Source organism: Amblyraja radiata, chromosome 28 (genome assembly GCF_010909765.2).
Source record: "Amblyraja radiata isolate CabotCenter1 chromosome 28, sAmbRad1.1.pri, whole genome shotgun sequence".
NCBI lineage: Eukaryota > Metazoa > Chordata > Chondrichthyes > Rajiformes > Rajidae > Amblyraja > Amblyraja radiata.
Window position 1 is genome coordinate 32,947,756 of NC_045983.1, and position 14,656 is coordinate 32,962,411.

At 41.5% G+C, this 14,656-nt stretch overlaps 1 protein-coding gene across 1 annotated transcript in view; it reads right to left on the reverse strand.

Moving 5' to 3' along the window:
• The window catches only part of acaca (acetyl-CoA carboxylase alpha), a 225,406-nt gene that overhangs the window by 122,046 nt on the left and 88,704 nt on the right, over positions 1-14,656 (reverse strand). Inside the window, exons 31-35 of the mRNA XM_033046251.1 lie at positions 14,341-14,440; positions 9,674-9,781; positions 6,581-6,637; positions 5,419-5,463; positions 2,542-2,583 (exon numbers count right to left, since the gene is read on the reverse strand). Of these exons, the coding sequence (XP_032902142.1) occupies positions 2,542-2,583; positions 5,419-5,463; positions 6,581-6,637; positions 9,674-9,781; positions 14,341-14,440 (352 nt within the window). The remainder of the gene's footprint in view (positions 1-2,541; positions 2,584-5,418; positions 5,464-6,580; positions 6,638-9,673; positions 9,782-14,340; positions 14,441-14,656) is intronic.

Sequence of the window (14,656 nt, forward strand, 5' to 3'; positions counted from 1 at the left end):
GTTTTGTAAACCAGCATCTTCAGTTCTTTGTGTCTGTATACACAAGGCATGGTGGATCATCAGAAGCAGCTGCAATGCACCATCATAAACTGGTACTAGATGTGTGGGGATGATGAGGTGCATCTTTAAACAATGGCATTCCTCTTCATCAATGCAACTTTGTTTAACCTAACCATTTTTTTAATATTGTTCAAAGTCTTTTCAAATTCTAACAAACATGAAAGATTTCTAATACGATTACAATTTAAGATGTAATTCCAGTGGCCGCAATTAAATCAAAGTATGAAATAATGTATCCAAGTTAAGCTGCTTCACCCTAAGGATGACTCACGTTTAAAAAGGCTCTACATTACAGCAAACTCTCTTCATTAATTCTACACTAAAACTAGTCGCACGAACACAGTAAAAATGTTTGCACCTCATAATATATTTACAAAGCAGGGTTTAATGTACTGGCCTTAATACGGCAAAATCTATTTCTCAAAGTAAAAAACTCAATTTCCCTGATACACCCCACTGTGCCATTTGATAGTGTTTGTTTTAATGCCAGGACATTAAATCTTATCAACTCAAATCTAGATTCATGGAATGTTCATCTTATTCCCATTGCTCTGCATTCTAACCTCACAATTCATCAACGTGTTTACAATGTGACAAGCTTCCAAATAACAGTCATTTCACATCACGTTCTCTCGATCATACTATTCATGCCACCAACATTTCTTGCAATTACTGTACTGTAATATTCTTATTTCATTTGTAAAGTTTCCAGCCACACATCTTACCTGCACCTCTTGTGTCTCCGGCACTGAATTATCATTCATCCTGCTTTTTCTACACCACTACCATCAAGGTTTTTACAATCACTTATTCCCCCATGTACATCTTCACCCCAATTAGTCTTAAAATGAAACATGAAATGAGAAATCCATCAATCTTATCATCATTTAGCATCTCATACAGTGCCTCATATCTGTTTGGGTAGCTTATAACCCAATGGTATGAACACTGAATTCTCCAATTTTTAGGTAATCTCAACTCCCCTCTTTTCTCGCCCCCTCCCCAGCCCCCACCCCCCGTCCTTCACCTGGGCTTGCACCTATTTCTCCCCCCCCCCCCCCCCCCCCCCCCCCCCCCCCCCCCCCCCCCATCGACTTCCTATATTTGCGACCCTTCAATCCCTTTGTCTCACACCTTCTGTTTTTCCCATCTCTGGCCTTTGTCCAACCACCTGCATATCAAAATCCCTGTGCTCACCTGCTACCTGCCAACGATTTGTCTGAACCTTTCTCTCTTCCAGTTTTCTTCCTGAACCCCCCCCCCTTCCGCTAGTCTGAAAAAAGGTCCCAACCCGAAAAATCACTTATCCATGTTCTCCATAGATGCTGCCTGGTCCACTGAGTTATTCCAGCACTTTGTGTTTTTTTTGTAAACCAGCAGCTGCAGTTCCTTGTTTCCTCTTTATTTAGCATTTGTTTCTTTTAAAGGTCAGGAGTCAAAAGGAAGGTGTTATGGGGCAGCTTTTAAAGAGCAATTAAACCCCAAAATGGAACAATGAAGATAATCCTAACAAACCATTACACAGCAAAATTGTTGATTCCATTTTGCCAATTTGGCTTCCCCACCGTCTCAGAAGCATCAACACCTCCTAGAACGTGATGGACAGAGAGCATATGCTTAAGTGTCACATGCCATCACACCAAGTGTCCAAAGACAAACTATATTTTCTTTATAGACACAAGGAACCGCAAATGCTGGTTTACCTAAAAGAGGAAAAGTACTGGAATAAGTATGCGGTTCAGGCAGCATTTCCGGAGAACATGGAAAGGTTACAAAAAGTTCAGATGTTGGTTTATAACGAAGATAGACACAAAACGCTGCAGTAAGTAAGCGGATCAGGCAGCATCTCTGGAGAAAAAGCATGGGTGACATTTTGGGTCGGAATCCTGCTTCAGACTGAAAGTAGAGGTGAGGGATGGGGGTGTGTGATAAACTGGATGCATTTTGTTCTGGCCTTTTCTTGCTTCCAGTTTATTCCCCCCCCCCCTCCTCCCACCACACCTCTACTTTCAGTTTGAAGAAGGGTTCCAATCCAAAATGTCACCTATGTTATTTTTCCAGGGTTCGATCGTGACGAGTGCTGACTGTACGGAGTTTGTAGGTTCTCCCCGTGACCACGTGGGTTTTCTCCGGGTGCAATGCTTTCCTCCCACATCCCAAAGACATGCAGGTCTGTAGGTTAACTGGCCTCTGTAAATTGCCCCTACTGTGTAGAATGTGAAAGTGGGATAACATAGAAAGTGTATGGGTGATCAAGGGTCAACACGGACTCAGTAGCCTGAAGGGCCTGCTTCCAAATGGTATCTCAAAACTAAACTAATAACTACCTGAATAGGTAAAATATGTCGGGTCTTGGGGAAAGATTGGAGGTGTGGAAGAACCTTGTTAGACTTTACAAAGCTGCTCAAGCAAGATGCACCAAATGACATGTAGAAAGATTCTATGACCGGAAATTAAGTTTAGTTCTGCTGTGTGCCTTACCTTGTCTCTTGAGCGGAAAGTGAAGAACTTTGGAAATTCTCTCTGTATACAAGAGGGCGAGAAGAAAAATATTCTTTAATACACCATTCATAAGTTCATACGTTCTTGGAGCAAAATGAGGCCATTTGGCCCATCAGGTCTACTCCACCATTCAATCATGGCTAATCAATCTTTCCCTCTCAACCCCATTCTCCTGCATTCTTCGCGTAACACCTGAAACCCGTACTATCAAGAATCTGTCAATCTCCGTCTGAAAAATACTGAATGGCTTCGCCTCCAAAGCTGTCCATGGCAGTGAATTCCATATATTCACCACTGCCTGACTAAAGAAATTCCTCCTCATCTCCTTTCAAAAGGTATGTCCTTTTATTCTGAGGCTATGGCCTCTGGTCCTAGATTCTCCCACTGGTGGAAACACCCTCTCCACATTCACTCTATCCTGCATTCCTTTCATTTGAAACCAACAAGTAGACATACACGAAGATAGTGTTTAAAAAGAGAACATTGCCAGAAAATAACCACGATAAATCACATTTAGTATCCACAGAACTTCAGTGGATCAGGCCACTGATGGTAATGCCGAAAAAAGAAAAATTACTCCAGTGGCGATAAAAAAATTCATTAACATAGTTTTTCTTTCTCTGGAACAATAAAAAAAAAAGCAGCTTTTAGAGGTTTATTTCTCCCTACAGACCTCGCATTATTGCTTTGCAAATGCAACTTGGCTGATGGAATTGTTGGGATAATGGCTGTGAGATATTTAATGGCTATAATGCCAATTTCCATGAAGATATTATCACCATATAAAAGGTACTGCTCCGTAAAAAGTGAAATCAGTGCTACCTAATATTGGTTTTGGGAAAGGCTTTTCTTTTAACCCGCTCGCCGCCCCCTCCCCCTTCGCAACCCACCTCACCCAAGTCAATACCACTTACATCAGATTGAACCTGAATATCCTGCAGAGTCTATGGAGGTCATTAGCCCCTGCTGTGGTAGAGCAGTCAGCCATTACTTAGACAATCATAATAATGTGCTTAATTTAACTGCTCAAGACACCCTGGAACTCAGGGAAATTTGAAAACGAGCAAGAAAATAAATAATTTTATCTTGTTATTACATTGATAATCAGGTTGTATGGCCGATAAGATGAGAGATTACATAATTATTGGGCCAGCTATGCACCCCCTGCCCACTTCCCTGTGGTGCTTATTACAGAGACAGTAAATAAAATTAGTAAGTGTGGCATCTGTGGATTGTTTCATTTGCTGAAGAGAAAAGTGCATCAAAAAAGAAAGCAATTGCAAATGCATTGCAAACAATCCATTTAAGTTTAATGGGATGAATAGAAGTCAAATTCGCAACCGATAAGTACTGAACTATAAGTTGGTATTTGGAACAATTGGATTCCATGTGTTGGGCTACCTGCATTGAATTATCAAGCCTGCTTAATAACTCCTTAATGCAAGCGAGACTTGATAAAACATAACCATAATTCAAATAGAGTAAAGCATACTTGGAAAGGAAGCTTTTATTGTTCTAAAGGGCAAAGTTTAAAGGAGATATGCAGGGTAAACCTTTTGCGCAGAGGATGGTGGGTGCCTGGAACACGTTGCCAGGGGTGGTGTTGGAGGCAGATATGATAGTGGCGTTTCAGATATTTTTGGATGGGCAAATGGAATGGAGGGTTTATAGATCATGTGCAGGCAGAGGAGATTCGTTTAAATTGCCATCATGTTCGGCATGGACATTGTAGGCTAAAGGGCCTGTGTCCTTGTGTTGTCCAATTCTATGTTCATTAAACTTTTGGCACAATTTGTACTGGCATAAATGCTGGTCCAAGTAACTTCAAAAAGCCACATAACACCAGCAACATAGTACAAAGTGAATTTACAGAAAACTCTGCTTTAAGTGTCGAATAGGTCAGGAGGACACATTATTGGCAACAATGCTGAATACAAGATTCAACTGTCAGCTCCTTATGCCAGTTTATCAACTAAACAAAAAGTTAGACTACTAAAGTTAAAATAATAGTCAAAGAAATGTCACCGTCAGATATTGCAGTGTAATTTTGTCCACTAAGTGTTGGAAAGCAGTGTATAAATTACTGCCCTCGGATTTACAACCATTCTCGGTTTGACAATGCTGGTAAAAACAGGAAATTGTTTTTAAAAAATGATAATTTCAAATGTTATTGGTCATTAATGAAAATCAAAGCCGATGCTGATCTTTCATGGACAGTGCGGGGTGAAAAGAAAGAGATCCTGGTTTGATGCTGAAATAACCAGAGCCCAACATCAGCTTCTCAAACAAGCCAGCGCCAGCGCCAGCCAGAGACCTGAATGAATGAAGCACAAAGTGCTGGAGGAACTCAGTGGGCCAAGCAGCATCTGTGAAGGGGATGGGCAGGCAACGTTTCGGGTCCATTTTTGGTGGTACAGTTGGAAAATGTTAAGTCCATGATTACTTAGCCCCATAAAGAACTCCTCACATAAGTATGTTCAAGAAAGAACTGCAGATGCTGGAAAAATCGAAGGTAGACAAAAATGCTGGAGAAACTCAGCGGGTGAGGCAGCATCTATGGCGCGAAGGAATAGGTAATGTTTCGGGTCGAGCCGAAACCTCACCGAATCCTTCGCTCCATAGATGCTGCCTCACCTGCTGAGTTTCTCCAGCATTTTTGTCTACCTCACACAAGTAGACCTGTTTAAGAGCTGGAGAGAATAACAACATGCAGTCTAAGTATTAACGCTGGAATTTAAGATCAGAGTTATAATTTCCTCTGATAGCTAGATCCACACAGTTTCAGGCCAGTTTTTCATTTTAGCTCAGACAGAGAGAGAGACACAGCAAGAAACCTGTGTCCTGTCCTATACTTACATGGAACCTCCGATCCACTTCGTAATTACACTGCTTCCGGAAATCCTTTGGGACGGAATGCAAAGACAAGATCTGTATATTAGTGAAGCTCAGTTACTGATCAAAGTAGAAGCAGCTCTGCCACACAAAGCCCATTTTAAAGAAGTTACATCTTAACATAACTTGTCAAATATTACTGATCAAACCAACAATAGCATTTTAAGATGTGATAGATCTATATGGTGTTTTCAGTGAAATTATTGCATTCGAAATCCAATGAAACCAAGCAGCCAGAGAAAATTACTAATTGTGTAATTTCTTACAAATCAAATCTGCATTTCTCTGCTGTCAAATTCTTACTTTTTCTTGATTTTTTTAAATGTATTATATGTTATTTATGAGTATTATATTTTCAGGTCTGTTTTGCTGCTGCAAGTCAGAATTTAATTGTTCCGTAGCCGGTATATGTGACAATTAAACACGCTTGATTCGTGAACGTTTTACACTGAGCTTTGGAAACAGCGGAAGTAGGAGTAGTGAGAGGTTCACAATGACAAGGTAATATTGCCCATGGATGACTAGAAGGTAGGGATTTGTGAGAAAGTTTCTAGTCATGACTGGAGTGTGGAAACAAGGAACATTAATAAATGTTGCAGCCTCATCGGAGCCTTCGAAATGAGGCAGAGAGAAGGGGAGAGAAAATGCGGCCGTCAACAGTGCTAGATTCTGCAAACCTCTGTTTTTTTACTGCTGGATTCTGCGTTCCTTTGCTGGCATGATGAAACAAGGATGCACAAGGAACCATCATGAAGAAGAAAATGTTGAACAAAGTTAAATATGTTAAATTCAATCAAAATATTTGAAGTATTGAAGAATTCTTTGTCCCCCCTCATACTCTGCCATTTACTTTGCTTCATGGAATGCATTATTTTCCTGATTTACAACATTATATGCTAAAAACAAAGGGCAGGTCCAGTTTTCAGGCAAATAAGGTTAATTGACTACATTTACATCCTACTATTACAAATGAATTTCGATTAAAAAAAATCACTAAATTGGACAATTAACGGCTTGATCAATTAAATTACAATTTGATGATATTTTTATTTTCTATAATTATACAGTTGGTTATATATGTTAAAGGCAGATGAGAATAGTTTTAATGTGAGGAAAGGGACCATACCTTCTGTGCCACGAGGAAAGTCAGGCGTCGAATGCCATGGTCAAACAGAATTGATCTCTGGAAAAAAAGAAGTTTCTTACAGTGTGCTCGATACTGCAACAGGCTAATTTCCCCGCTGTCAGAATATTAATTAGAAACATAGAAAATAGGTGCAGGAGTAGGCCATTCGGCCCTTCGAGCCTGCACCGCCATTCGATATGATCATGGCTGATCATCCAACTCAGTATCCCATCCCTGCCCTCTCCATACCCCCTGATCCCTTTAGCCACAAGGGCCACATCTAACTCCCTCTTAAAGATAGCCAATGAACTGGCCTCAACTACCTTCTGTGGCAGAGAATTCCACAGATTCACCACTCTCTGTGTAAAAAATGATTTTCTCATCTCGGTCCTAAAAGACTTCCCTCTATCCTTAAACTGTGACCCCTAGTTCTGGACTTCCCCAACATCAGGAATAATCTTCCTGCATATAGCCTGTCCAACCCCTTAAGAATTTTGTAAGTTTCTATAAGATCCCCCCTCAATCTTCTAAATTCTAGCGTGTACAAGCCGAGTCTATCCAGTCTTTCTTCATAGGAAAGTCCTGCCATCCCAGGAATCAATCTGGTGAACCTTCTCTGTACTCCCTCTATGGCAAGAATGTCTTTCCTCAGATTAGGAGACCAAAACTGTACGCAATACTCCAGGTGTGGTCTCACCAAGACCCTGTACAACTGCAGTAGAACCTCCCTGCTCTTATACTCAAATCCTTTTGCTTTGAATGCTAACATACCATTTGCTTTCTTCACTGCCTGCTGCACCTGCATTCCTACTTTCAATGACTGGTGTACCATGACACCCAGGTCTCGTTGCATCTCCCCTTTTCCTAATTGGCCACCATTCAGATAATTCATTGAATGGTTTCAATAGCTTTCTTGGCCAAGTGTGTAAGATAGCTTGGCCAAGAGGATTAGATTTAGCTCTTAGGGCTAGAGGAATCAAGGGATATGGGGAAAAAGCAGGACTGATTTTAGATGATCAGCCATGATCATAATGAATGACTCGAAGGGACGAATGGCCTACACCTGCACCTATTTTTCTATGTTTCTAAAGGCATTGCTTAATGTAGTAAAATGGAGAGTTTGAGTAGTGTTTGAAGAAGGTTCCCAACCCAAATCGTCATCTATCCATGTTCTCCAGAGATGCTGCCTAACCCGCTGAGTTACTCCAACACTTTGTGTCTTTACTTATGTAGTAAGTTGTATAGGTTGAAAGACCCAATCCAATTCTACAACTATCACTGAATTTGTAAGATTTCAATCAAATTGGAAAGAGAGACAAGGTGTACTTTGACAAAATTTGCGATTTCCTTTTCTAAGATCTACAGCATGGAAACAGGCCCTTCCGCCCACCGAGTCCTCGCTGACAATCAAACACCCATTAACACGAGCTCCATGTTATCTCACATTCTCGTCCACCCTGCACACCAGGGGCAATTTTACTGCAGAATTGTGTTTGTATTTTATATTGGATGATTCATTCTAATGGTTCCATCGCTCGCCATCTAGGCTCACTCATGAGAAAACAGGCACCTGAACAGGATACAAGAAGTTGCCAACACTGTGAAGGTATCAGTGACGTTCCCCCAGTAACCACGTGAATTTTCTCCGGATGCTTCCGTTTCTTCCCACACTCCAAAGACGTGTAGGTTTGTAGGCTAATTGGCTTTGGTAAGTTGTAAAATAGTCCCTAGTGAGTGTGATAGTGCCAGTGTACGGGGTGATTGCTGGTTGGGGTGGACTCGTGAAAAACCTTTAAAAAAAATCTGTAATAGGATAAAACATTTTATGCTGAGTGAACCAACAAAGGGAGTAGAAGACATTTGTGAACCTGTACTTGTTCAGTATGACCACTTCATAAAAGCAGTAAAGGACAGAAAAGACTATCGTAGCATTGTAGTTATACGCCCAGAAAAAGGACATTTTCCTTTCCCTGATGGATCAGTGAACAAATAGGATTAAATCCCAATCTAAAATCTCTTACCTTTTTACATATATTTTTTTCCTTTTATCAATTTTTTTTGAGACATTTGTCCCCAAAAGCAAATTGAATTCTCAATCCGCCTTGGTGGGAAGTGAACTTTCTGAAATATTAGCCATGTAACATAAACACTGCGACACCATACCCTTTGCTATTTGTATTGAAACCTCTTATACGCCTCCTATTAATAATAAACAATGATAAATTAGCATTTTGTTCTCGAACATTGATACTATTTTTCAGCTGAGGTCACTTATTTATTTATTTCTTGGACAATGACAGGTCATAAATCGAGTAAGAAGTTTGTTCTTTGTGTAACATGAATGACCTAATCATGCAAAATGTCACCCAGACACTGACATTCACTTTGTCAAAAGAAATGAAGGGATTATCCGGCACTTGCTTTTCCACACTAGGATTAACCAGACTGGGACATACCCCCGGGTTAAATATTCATCCAGGAATCTCAGGTGTCTTGCCCATCTACAACAGGGCATTCAAATCATTGGGTCTATGCCAGTAGTTGGTCGACAAATCTAGTTGGTCTCATTCCCTGCTGTCTTAGTTTAGAGTTTCAGCATGGAAACAGGCCCTTCAGCCTACCAAGCCCATGCTGGCCATCGATCAGCCGTTCCTACCTAGTTCAATGTGATTCCACTTTCTCATCCACTCTTGGGGCAATTTACAGAGGCTGTACAAGATAAACTTAGGATGTGAGCACTTTGCTACATTCTTCCATCCCCTATACTCAGTACATTTAAAATGTAGAACCAAAGGATGGTGGAGAATATTTAGTAATGGGGAAAAACTAACGATTTGGAGTTTAATCCTATATAAAGCATAAAAAGACTAATTGATCCTGTTCTGTGCATAATTAAAAGATTCCCGTCTCATTATTTTATGTTATGTTATGTGGACTCGGTGGGCTGAAGGGCCTGTTTCCGCACTGTGTCTCCAAACCAAAACAAAAAAAATTAAAAACATCCTCCCTTCTTTAACTGTGACCTCAAATGGATATGTCCTGTTTCCACACTGTACCTGTAACCAAAGTAAACAATCATTTGCTTTTACTCACCATTGAATACATGAACTCCCCGAACATCGTACCAAGACCATCGTCATCAGTGTCATTATCAATTTTGATGGCCACGTTGAGGATGTGAATGGGTTCATCTCTCACACTCTGCAAAACAGGAGGCACAGATTTAGGCAACTCTGTTTATTCTTAGAAACATAGAAAATAGGTTCAGGAGGAGGCCATTCGGCCCTTCGAGCCAGCACCGCCATTCATTGTGATCATGGCTGATCGTCCCCTATCAATAACCCGTGCCTGCCTTCTCCCTATATCCCTTGATTGCACTAGGGCCTAGAGCTCTATCTAACTCTCTCTTAAATCCATCCAGTGATTTGGCCTCCACTGCCCTCTTCTTAGGTAAAATGAGAAATTGTTTTGTGTATGGTTTGGTTTGACTGGATTGCACAAAAAAAACCTTTTTCACCTTATCTCAGTACTCGGGACCCTAGTTATCCGATACTAAACAGCGCGGAAACATGCCCTTCGGCCCACCAGGTCCGCGCCGACCAGCAATCCCCCCCATATTAACACTATCCTGCACACACACTAGGGACAATTTTACATTTATAACCAAGCCAATTTACCTACATACCTGTACGTCTTTGGAGTGTGGGAGGAAACTGAAGATCTCAGAGAAAACCTACGCGGTCACGGGGAGAACGTACAAACTCTGTACAGACAGCACCCGTGGTCGGGATCGAACCCGGATCTCCGGCGCTGCAAGCGCTATAAGACAGCAACTCTAACACTGCGCCATCACAGAAACTGCATTGAGAACATGTCCTATGGTGAAAATCTTAATGAAATGCTTGACATTTGATGCTTGACGGATGGATAAAAGTTTTTTTTAAACCTATTATTGCAAAAGAGTAATATTTGTTTGATTTCTGTGATCCAACCATGCCATTGATTGAATGAGAATTAATACCAGAACAGAAACTCATAACGTACATTTTCAACAACAATCAAAATGCAAAAACTGGATATAAAAAACTGTAGATTGTAACAGGAAATACTCCACAAGGCAAGCAGCATCTGAGGACTGAAAGGGGAGGGGGTTGCAATAAGACCATGGCCATGAAATGTTACTTCTGTCTCTGTTCCCATTGATGCCGTCTTGCTCGCTGCATAGTTCCAGTGTTTTTGTCTATTGTCCACAATGTTTTCCGCAAAACCATTTCCTAATAGCTCACAGAGGAGGTTTTTACAGTTATGAGCATCTATTAGAAAATAGAACAGGCCCAGGAACAGGCCCATCGGTCGACAATGTCTGTGCCGAACATGATGACAAGTTCATCTCTTATCTGCCTGCCCTGAAATGGGGGGACTATGTATAAACACTGCAGTAATTTCTACATGGTGAAACCAAAATGTATAAAAGTGGCCTTTATTAAAATCTGACAATGTGCACTTTAAACACATGTGGGTTTTTTTTCTATTACAAATCTCAAATTGTGGAGCAAGTAAATAAATGATGGATCTTTGTACCAAGCATTATGGAGGGCACTGTACATTTATCCGATCTGTTTCCAGTCCCAAGGTACAGGAATCTCAAGTGTAAATCGCCAACACATCTCATTTAAGGGATTCCTATTACAGGTGCATAATACCTAGGTCATTATCCCCAAAACCAGGAAAAGAGTAAGTGGGATTTAAAGAGGCCAGGGATCAGACACTGAAACTGGTAAGGGATCAGTGGTCATGCATTATTTAATTCATTTGGCGATATTTTGGGCTTTTTATAACAAAAAATAAATCACACTTTCAAAGAAACAAAAAACTTTAAGTGCGGAATAAATGCCTAGCACAAAATGCAAGTCACTGAACAGTGGCATCAGCTTCAACCTCTTTCAAACATCCACTGCAGCTAGCAAAAGCTTTCAATTTACAGTATTTCAACAACAAGCAATCAGATTTTAAGTGTTGTTGATGATTACAAAGTATTTTGCTTTGTGTTGTTTTTGTGAGAATTTTCCAGATAACTCGTATTCACCCACCAGACAGCTTATTTTCTTCAGGACTGATATTTTTCCTCTCCTCACAAATCTGTAATAATCACCAAAATTGGTCTCTTGTTCTTGAATGTCTCTTCCTTAACATGCAACTCCTACACGCAACACAAAGTGCTGGTGAAACACAGCGTGTTTCGGCAGCTTCTCTACAGGACATGGACAGGAGACATTTCGGACTCAAGTCTGAAGAAGGGTCTTGACCTGAAACGTCGCATGTCCATGTCCTCCAGAGATGCTGCACGACCTGCTGAGTTTCTCCAGCACTTTGTATTCCACATAAGATTTCAGCATCTGAAGCATTCCTTGCGCATCCATGCACCTCCCACATCTCATTTTTACTCCAGACATCCACCCTCACTTTACGAAGATGTTGCCAAGATTCGAGGAACTGAGCTATAGGGAGAGGTTGAGCAGGCTGGGTCTCTATTCCTTGAGAGCACAGGAGGATGAGGATGTGATCTTATAAAGTTGTATAAAATCATCAGTGGAATAGATAGAGTAGACACACAGTCTCTTGCCCAGAATAGGGGAATCAAGAACCAGATGACATTCATAAGTTCGTAAGTGATAGATGTACAGGTGGGCCATTCGGCCCATCAAGTCTACTCCCCCAGCCATTAATTACGGCTGATCTATCTCTCCCTCCTAACCCCATTCTCCTGCCTTCTCCACGTAAACCCCGACACCCGTAATTAATAAGAATTTTATAGGAAGATTTAATAGGAATCTGAGGGATGACTTCTTCACACTAAGGGTGGTGGGTGTATGGAACGAGCTGCCAGAGGGGGTAGTTGAGGCAGGGATTAACAGGGATTAACATATTGTTTAAGAAACTATTACACAGGCACACGGATAGGACAAATTTAGAGCGATATGAGCTAAACGCAGGCAAGGTGGGATTAGTGTAGATGGGGAATGTTGGTCGGCATGTGCAAGTTGGGCCAAAGGACCTGTTTCCACGCTGTATGTCTCTATACCTCTACCCAAGACAGTGAAGTGATATAACTTCACAAGTTGTGGCACAAATTCAGAATCAAAACATCACTGTTTTGGGGCTGGATCTTGGTGCGAAGGGTTGAGGGGAGAGGAAAGCTATTACTGTGTGGACTTCGTATATGCACCAGCTATTCCCAAGTCAAGAAAGGGACAAGTAGAGGCCAGGCTACACGGCCTACACGGGAATCTATTCATGACGGTGATGGATGACTGAAATGAAAATGGGTAGTTTCTTTACCAAACATTCAGGTCAATTATACCACAAGCTGTACACAAGCAGTGGTCTTTCTCAACTGACCAAATTATCCCTATAAACCTTCCTGATCCACGCACCTGTCCAAATGTTGTTATTGTTATTGGCAACTACTTCCACTAGGAATTCATTTTCATACGGGTGTGAAATACGGGTAGCTCCTCAGCTACCGACGTATTAAATCTTATCCCTCTCTCATTAAACCTATGCCCCCTAATTCTTGTTTCCCCAACCCTTGGAAAAGGCTGTGTGTATTTGCCCTGTCTATGTCCCTCATTATTGTACACACCACTGCCAGATCAGCCCTCAGTCTCCTGAACTCCAAATAAAGTCCCAGCCAGCCCATTCACTTCCAATAACTCAGTCCCTTGAGTCCCAGCGGCATCCTCGTAAATCTTTCCTTCACTCCTGCTGCGATACAGATGTCAGCTGCTGGCAGCTATGAACAGAACGCCCTTGTAATGTTTCACTGTAACTGTTAATATTCAAGATGGGGACCATCAGTTCATATGTCCAAGCTGCAGTACTTAGCATGCAACCCCATCATAGTTCTCATGCAAGCTTTAAAATAACACATACTCTACAAACTATCAACATTCAACCTCTTACATGCATTAACTCTTATATGCCTCTGATTTCATCCCATGAGCAAAACAAAATGTATCCACCAGCTTAGTTTTTTTTACTAATATACTACATACAAAAACTTGGGAGAACTTGGACCTAACATTCAAGAAAGTCTATTCCATATAGCAGTTTGAAGAAGCGTCCCGACCTTAATCGTCGCTTATCTACGGTCTTGAGATGCCGCCTGACTGCTGAGTTACTCCAGCACTTTGTGTCCTATTGCATATAGCAGCTCTATTTTTGTTTAGTTTTGAGATACAACACGGAAAAAGGCCCTTCGGCCCAACGACTGCGCTCCAACCAGCGATCCCCGCACGCTAATACTATCCACACACTAGGGACAATTTACAATTATACCAAGCCAATTAGCCTTCAAACCTGTACGTCTTGGGAGTATGGGAGGAAACTGGAGCTCACGGAGAAAACCCACGTGATAACAGGGAGAATGTGCAAACTCCGCACAGGCAGCAGCCGTAGTCAGGATCGAACCCGGGTCTCTTGCTACCGTGAGGCAGCAACTCTACCACTGCGCCACTTTGCCGCCATATTCTGCTCCCTGAAGTGCTCAAAATAAGCAAAGGATCCTTTCCCCACTGTTGTTATACTTCAATATGCGGAAGATGGTTTATAAGGTGCAGTCATAAAAAACCTGTTACAGTAGGAGAACGTCAGAGACCCATTATTCAAGTCCAAATGATGCTATCAATGCTCCTCCTACTATTTTACCTGGGCACTCAGAAACGATTGGTTACTTAAATGATACTCCATCAGCAAGTTACCTTGTGGTCATCGTCATAAAGGGAGGCATGCCCTGATTCAGGAAAAGTTGGGCTGGAAGGTGGCGAATCCGAAAAGCAGCTGGTTACATCCTGAAAGTTTCTGAAAGGACAGGAGATAAGAGAGCTTTTCTTCCAGTTGTTCCAGAGATTAACATGCAAACTAGGCCAACACCAAGTACAGTTATTGCACAAGAATATTTGCTCCACAGCTTGTTATCTGAAGCACAATCTACCCGGACACACACCTCAGGCCAGAAGCCGAGCCCTTGATTGAGTTTATGCGACAAACTGCAGCCCTTGCCAGCCAGATTTCAAC